The 7,926-nt window shown below is 36.3% G+C and overlaps 1 protein-coding gene and 1 non-coding gene across 7 annotated transcripts in view; both read right to left on the bottom strand.

The window, feature by feature from the left end:
- Positions 1–481: 481 nt before the first annotated feature.
- LOC18432527 (SLH domain protein) overlaps positions 482–7,926 on the bottom strand; it is a 43,377-nt gene continuing 35,932 nt past the window's right edge. For 3 of the 6 annotated variants that reach the window (XR_016048675.1, XM_088857141.1, XM_088857142.1), the window contains 7 exons: positions 3,651–3,739; positions 3,394–3,497; positions 3,052–3,176; positions 2,857–2,932; positions 2,629–2,740; positions 1,381–1,909; positions 482–857 (listed from right to left, as the gene is read on the bottom strand). Coding sequence is in view for 3 of the 6 variants with exons in the window: in XM_088857141.1 (XP_088713267.1) it covers positions 746–857; positions 1,381–1,909; positions 2,629–2,740; positions 2,857–2,932; positions 3,052–3,176; positions 3,394–3,465 (1,026 nt within the window). In the remaining 3 variants the exon portion in view is untranslated. Of the gene's footprint in view, positions 858–1,380; positions 1,910–2,628; positions 2,746–2,856; positions 2,933–3,051; positions 3,177–3,393; positions 3,498–3,650; positions 3,740–7,926 lie in introns of all 6 variants that reach the window. The other 3 variants (XR_016048674.1, XR_016048673.1, XM_006842630.4) reach the window with 3 other exon arrangements.
- LOC148779000 (U6 spliceosomal RNA) lies at positions 7,094–7,200 on the bottom strand. Its single transcript, XR_016048703.1, has one exon. It is a non-coding gene; the product is annotated as a U6 spliceosomal RNA (small nuclear RNA).

Here is a 7,926-nt window from a genome sequence, read left to right as displayed (position 1 = left end):
GCACTTTAATTTGATTTTTTAGAGCCACACCTTCATATAAACTTTTTTAATTATTAATTGGGATCGTACATTATGATAATAAAGTAGTAATAATTATTCTTTATCATTCATTAGATGTCAACTTAGATAGCTTGAGATGTGTCATGAAGTTGAAGATTTTCATTTTATGTTTTTGAATTTTGAATGCAGTCAATGATACTTTTATAACCATCTTATTTAAAATCTGACAAATAAAAATTCTAATATCTTTTTATCAAAAGTAAATAGTCTCTTTCTATATTTTTCGTTATTTCCTGGATAATTGTATTTGTAATCTTGCATATTTACATCCATCCAATGATACTTTTACAACCATTTTATTTAAAATCTGACAAATAAAAATAATTCTAATCGCCTTATTTTCCTGGATAATTGTACTCGAAATCTTACACATTTACGTCCATCCAAAAGAGAATTTGTTGAAACACCATCCAACGTCATGTAGCACCGGTAAAACACACCAATCGTTTGATTTCACCAATATCTCTTGATCCCAAAATCTAACTAGCAAAATAACACATGTCAAACAACGGGTGTCTGAAGAACCAGAAAACATTGTTATTATGCGCTATCCGACCTCCTTTAATTGAATCAAGGTTCATACAATTTTCCTTTAAACGCCATCTACATTTCGTACCTTCTCTTACCATTTAACTGCAACAAGTTCCGTAACTCAATTTTCCTTAGAGTGACATCAACTTCCTCTTCAACTGCTTCCATTAGAAACCTTGGACTCAACCCAGTTCCATCTGCTCTGAGCCGCAACCAACAGTTTTGCTCGAGCTTCATTTCGCTTTGCTTCATCCTCGACCCAAGACCTGGACCATTCAATCATAATTTCAGATAGCTAAATGACAAAGAAATCACTATAGAAGCGTAAGAGATAAGAGAGGGCTACTTATGAACATGAATCTAGTGATCTCAGGCTAGGCAAATCAACACATATGTCAGAAAGAGAGAGAGAGACTCCAAGATTTGGCCAAGCATCAACTATTACAATGCCTAGTTTGAGTCATCTATGCAGAATGGAGAGCACAAAGATATAAATTGAAGGAAATAAGTATAATCATTAAAGAAGTTAAAAATGAAGTCCATAAACATGCACATCATATGGAATTACAACAAAAGCAAGGCAGATGATAAAAATATGGGCCCAAAAAAAAAAGGTCGAAAAAAAAATGGTACCCGCATATTTAAAAGGTGTAGGTTATTTCAAAGATAGAGAGAAATGAAGGGTGTTAATTTTTCGTGAAAGAGAGAGATGTTTAGGATGACAATGATAAACATTTTGATGAATGATGAATATTAGAACTGTGAACAGAGTCACAGAATCTAACTAACCTGAGAATCCGAATAGCCTCAATTTCTGCTTCCAATACAGATTTCGCCTCCACCACATCACCCCACCTACTCTGCACTTCACCCAACATTTCATTTAAGATTTGCCTTTCTCTAGAGAGTCTCTCTCTCTCAGATGCCAGCTTTGCAGTCATCTCATCAACCTCTCTCTTGATCTCAGATAATAACTCTTTTCTACAAACAATCGCCACTCTCTCCTTAGACCACTCATCTAGAGTCTCATCTCTCTTCTCTCTCTCCTGTAAATCCTTAACAGCCTCCTGATAATCTCTCTCCACTCCCAACCAATAGATTTTCAAATTATTCTTTTTCTCTTCCCAAAACTGTTGTATTTCTCCCTTTTGAAGTAACTCAGACCTTATGTCCTTCATATTTGCTTCTCTTTCCATCTTCTCGGCCTCGAGTCGTATTAATTCTACCTGAATTGCCTCCGCTGCCCTGCCACTTGTTAAGGCGACTGCTGCCTGTGCTTTTGTGACTGGTTTGCGAGGCTGAAAGCGCCTACTCTGCCCTGTGATCAAAAGCATGTACTTCACTTAAAAGAGAGAAAGAGAGAGAGAGAGAGAGACAGAGAGAGAGAGAGAGAGAGAGAGAGAGGGAGAGATGCTTTAACAGATATAAAATCAATAAATGCAGGTAGAACATACTTCAATGAGCATTTTTATGAAGATGCATAATTTATTAAACACCCAAAATATAATTGGTTTCCACCTGGAATCAAAACAAAGAATGCAGGGTTTTAAACTGAATTTCATTAAAAAAAAAATGTCATGAAAAGCAAATATTCTTTTATTTCAGAAATAGAATATTGCTAAATGTAAACTTTTCTAGTACGCTTTGTGCAGGTGCAAAAATTTTGTAATCTACAAATGCTTTTATACTTTACATTAAAGAGTCAATTTCATCACAATAAAAAGAAAAACGAAGGTATGGCTGGGTGTTGCCCCAAGTGTAAATGGATAGATGAAGAACATACGATGAAGCACACTATGAAAACATGTTGATTCTCTATATATTAATATGACCATGCGAAGGACAAGCCAATGTTCTACTGCATGTATCTAACGTAGGTCGATTATCTATTTATGAATATGAACATACGAAGGGCAAGCCAATGTTCTACTGGATGTATCTAGCCTATGCTTGTGTTGTGACTATGGAGAGAGAGAGAGAGAGAGAGAGAGAGAGAGAGAGAGCAAGAGAGAGAGAGAGAGAGAGGGAAAGAGGTACCGAAAACTCTTCTCACTATGCTGCCATCACCAGCAAGCATATCCATAAAAAGCTCTATAGAGGCATCTTGTTCCATTGCCATCACGTCCATAAAATCCACTTTCAGTAACATCTGGACTGTAAACGAATCAGAATTTTAAGAACTTCTTACAAGACCCCACAAAATATATCTATCCCAAGTAGCAGAACTGTCATAACTTCAACCAACAAGTAAGCTACTTAACATACCTTATCATCAACTTCTGGATAGACGGAATATTCCAGCATTGTCTTCCAGTTCATCAAGTCCAGTCGAGATATTAAGCTACAAAACCAATGTATCTACTTTATTACATAAATTACTTAAAAAGAAAACTTTTTACGTATATAGAAGTTTCTGAAAAATAAATACATAAAGAGAGCAATCAAAAAATTCAGCAACACCTGTCAGGGGAAAATTCTATTCTCTGCTGACATGTTGAGTTATCATTATCAACACCCCCGGATTGATTTACTGTTAACTTGCTCAGAACAATGCCAGATTCTGCAAGGGCTGCGAATTCATGGGGCTGAAATTTAGCAGTATTCTTATAGTTAATGCTTTGCAATACAAATAAGGCATGATGAATACGGCCCAGAGAGGGAAAGCACAGTAACCTAGTGGTATTTAGAACATATTAACCACTACGTTTTGAACTTGAACCCTTACTCCAAATGTTTTACCATAACCATATGCTTTCTCGAACAACAATTCCTGCTTCAGGCTTCCCCCAGAAAGGGGCCTACCTTGGATATAACAAAAGTCTGAGTCATTTGGACTAATGTCATCAAATGATGGGTCTGGGGAACCCGCAACATATGTAGGCAGAAATAATCGGCATTTGGCACTCCTAAGACAATCAGTAGCACCATGAGTTCAATTCTAGAGGTAAAGCTTCATCATATGGTAGAGGTACTAATGCGCACTTAATTTTAATAAATTTGTGTATAATGAAGTTAGAAGGATTCTTTATCAGATATTTTATGGATATGGTTTGTATTACCTTTCCAAAAGAGAATTTGCTTTAAGAAGCCATCGCACGTATTCTCGTCTGGTACACAATGCTTCTGGATTAACAGAGTCCTCAATTATCTGCAGGAACTTATGGTCAATAAAATTCCGACCAAAAATTTAAAGTCAATAAGTTGCTAGTAAATTGGTGGGACTTGTCAACATATTTTAACATATAAACCAATGGAAACATCAAAGTCCCTGCTGGCATATTTGGTTTCAAAATCTCACAAATCAGATATCAACTCTTAAGAAGAATATCTCAGATGGTATTTCCTTAAGCCCTATTAGAAATAATGAAATTACTGCTCAAGCGAAAAAAAAAAAAAAACAAACTCAACACAAAGGGGCAGCCAGCTCATTGGGCATCGGGTTAAGAGGCATTTTTCAAGAATCCGCAGGCCATGCACTACTGTGCTTTGCAGGCCACTAAGGGGGGCATACCAGCCAATGATTCAACAATTTTCGGGCCGATTGGGCATCACCCGAGTCGACTTGATATCCAGGGGTTCCCGTTTCTGGAGGGCCCCCGAATGGGGGAATCGTCCCGAGGAGTCTGAACTGACCAGTTTCCATACGGAACATGGCCAATCCCTGTGTCTCAGGTAGCCTCGGGAATTGCCTGAGTCTGACAAGAAACCCCTCATTGGGTGTTTTTCCATCCACCTCAAAAGTTGAGTCATATCTCTTCAATTTGTCGCTACTTCAGCCCAAATCTGAACCTTACAGCTGATTTTGCATTGTCTTTAGATCCTTAAAATGGTTTTTGAATCAAATAGTTATTTCTAGAATAAAAAATCCGAAATTTGATTTTTTGTTGAATTTCAACTCAGATCACCTTGGATTTCTCTGATTTGCAGTCTAACCCAATAGATCCTTGGGGATCTGATTTGTGACAATCCCAGCATCAATCTACAACTCATACATTGTGAGATTGGTGTAGATTTTATTTTTTGTTGCTGTCTTCATTTTTCACAATAAATGATTTCAATTTCTTCAAAATAATGCAGACTTTACAAATTTTAGGCCTTATTTTAGATAGATCTAGATCCTATGTACTGATTAACAGCTATATCACGCATTTTTTCTTCAATTTCGAAATTTGTTTTCAAAAAAATGTAGAAATTCTCTACAAACTTAAGAAAAAATGTAATTTTTTATTTTAGCAAGAATTTTTTGTAATTATAGTTTTTTATCATTAATAATATATGCCAGATTATTCTTTGATTTATCACATATTTTTGCGAATTTTGAGAAATTATTTGCTGATTTTTCAAGTTTATTCACTTTGCATTCAATATATTTCTAGTTTTCTGTGTAGTATTTGTTTAAATGCATTTGGGTGTGTTATGGCTTTTGTGATGCAATCACCACCCAAACATGTACAGTATGGGATGAAGCAATGGATTTTTTTAGGCATTATAATACCTCTCATATGATTTTAAAAGCAGCTAATGCCTGTTTTATCAATAATTTGTGAACAAGTAATTTTTTTGCCATTGAAATGCTCTCTATTTTCCCCTTTTTTTGGTTTTCTATCTGTGTGTAGGTGTAACCTTCTAGCAAATTACTAGACATATGTACCGCCAACCGAGGAACCTGCATGGCAGTATATGGGGTTAGATACATTCAAACAAAAAAGATAAGGTTAGGTATACTTTCTCTAGTAAAAAGGTGGGTAGCAGTATCAACCACCTTCAATATCACGTGGCAAGGATGAGAGGTGAAGTCTTTCATGTCCAGAGGTAACAAAGGTAGTGGGGACAAATGTTGGGTATTATTTATTTTTATTTTTTTGCCAACAAGAAGATGGCTGAGGAGATTCTTTTCTTTTCTTTTTTTTTTTTTTTGGGGGGGGAGATAAAGAAGAGGATAAGGAGTTCGAGGCCCAGCTCAAGCTTGGAGGAAGGCAAGTTTGGAAGATATGTATCCCCAATAGAGTGGTATGGACAGGTATGGAGGGGCAGGTTCCTAATGTAGGTATGGAGAGGCGGTTCCTGATGGGTCAGCACTAGTGGTAAAAGGGGTCCTTAGGGGCTACCTCGAGGCACATTACCGACAATAGGGGGATGCACTCCTAGACTCCTAGTTTGGCAAGGAGTAAGTGTTGCATGGGGGCAGTGGTGGTGAGGAGCACAGATAGGGGGTAAGGATTATAGGGTAAACTCCTCAACCCACTCAATACACTGCTCTCAATGCATATGAGCTTTGTAGGCCCTGCTAAGATGAGGAGGGCCAGTTAATTGATAAGGAGATGTAGAAGAGAAAATGGTTACATTCATGTCTAATGGCAGGAAGGACATGAAGGGGAGGATTTTTCTTAAATTCTTGAAGTATTGCCCACATGGAACAATGTTACATAGCAAAGTAGATGCCACATGAGCAGCAAAAGATGGGAAGCTATTGTTTAGTTTGTTGGATTGTGTGGTGAAGCAAGTTGCTGAGGAATACGTAGTTAGATTAGTAACTGCTGATGTGAAGAATTGCATCAACACAAGGGAGAAAATAATGAAGTTCACTGAGCATTTTGTATGGACCTCCTTTGCAACTCCTTGCACCCACCTTATGTTAAAAGACTAGCAAGCCCAAGAGCTTGAAAGAGATTTTGCATAAAGGTAAGAGACATGAAATTTATATACAACTATCCTAGTCCTAGCTTTGATGAGGCAGCATATTGATGGGAGGGAGCTAATTAGGGCTTGAGTCATACACTATGTGATCACATTCTTGTCCATGGAGTCTATTTTGAAGTGGTAAAGAGCTCAAGAAGATGCTCCTATTATAAGGATCCAGACTGCAAGGGAAGTTGAAGGCATAACTAGTAGCAGGAGGTTCTGGGATAGAAATGAGCAGATCCTAACAGCCATAGCTCCTTAAGTGACGCGCGCCATCAAAGGCTTATGTTTATTCTTTAATAGAGCAAGGAGATTGTTGATTAAAGATGGAATACCTTATTGGCCTAGCCAAATCAAGTAGCAAGTAATATGTGTTGACATGTCTTTTTTCTTTTTCTTGAGTAAAGTTCACTGTATTTCATTAGAAAGAGGAAACAAAATTACATGTCAAAAGTTTTTTCTGTTGACATGTAAAGTTTTAATATTTAAACATTTAATTATGATAAGTTTTAAATATTTAAACACTTAATTATGATTTATGATTGATGGTGTGAATGTAATTAACCACGGGATCTTCTCAATGTTAATATTTGCACAGGTTTCTTCTTCAACCTAGGATTCCACTATGTTCAAGACTAGGGACAATCAACTCACAAGGAGGTCCCAGAGGGGGCGAAACATTGCATAGAGAATTTTGAGAGAAGAAGGCGACATTCCGAAGCTCTTAAAGGAGGCAATAAACAAATTTTTGGGAAGAAAAGTTAATAACTTAGTGCACTTGTAAGTAACGTAAGCCACATTTCTAAACACTAAACCTCGTTTTAATTTGGACCATTTATCGATTTGTGTGACATCCTTATGCAGGGCCCATGCTAATTATCTCTAGAACATTCCAATAGCATACGATGTCTTGTGGGACACAAAAAAAAAAAAGTTATTCTTTTCAGAGGTTATCAGAAGCCTCCAAAGAGACATCTGATTATGTACACCTCTGACATTAACTTGGTCATAATAAACTAGAATAAAATAAGAAAGAAAAAAGAAAAAAAAAAAAAAACCTTGTTCTTTTCCATGGGTTTCTATAAACATGGATGCACAAGTGAAATTTACAACTAATCTTACAAGGAAATCTCGCAGTTAGTTGGATTCAAATAGACTTCCACATCAATTTTTACAAGTTATTTCTCGTTATTTTAAGCATTAGAACCTTTTATTCAGTTCTTTATCATTTTTTCAACAAAGTGATGCCAACTGCATGAGACTAGAGCACCCCACCTACAAAGCATAGCAATCAAAGTGCTCAGTCAAACCTATTACATTAAAGGTGGGAGCAAATCCAGGAGAGCAAATTAGCCATTAAGTTTATCCTTTTATGTCTTTTATTTATTTCTTGAGTCTTTTTAATCACTTAGGGACATAAGTAGTAATGTCTAGAGTCTTTTACATATTTTTATTCACTTAAAGTCTTTTACAATAAAATGCCATGATTAAATTAAATGAATGGCCAGAATTAAGTCTTGTTTATGGTTTCTTATATAAAGGATATACTCAAACATAATGGATGATCATGTTATGGACTTTTATTCAAAAGCCTAAAGTAGGAAGTACTCTTTTAACTCTGGTTTTTGCATCTTTCTCTAGCTTTGGATCTTC

This window comes from Amborella trichopoda, chromosome 13 (genome assembly GCF_054954075.1).
Source record: "Amborella trichopoda isolate Santa Cruz 75 chromosome 13, AtrichopodaSantaCruz75HAP2 v2.0, whole genome shotgun sequence".
NCBI classification, from domain to species: Eukaryota; Viridiplantae; Streptophyta; class Magnoliopsida; order Amborellales; family Amborellaceae; genus Amborella; species Amborella trichopoda.
The sequence above is the reverse complement of the archived record's forward strand: the minus strand, read 5'-3'. Positions and strand labels throughout refer to the sequence as shown.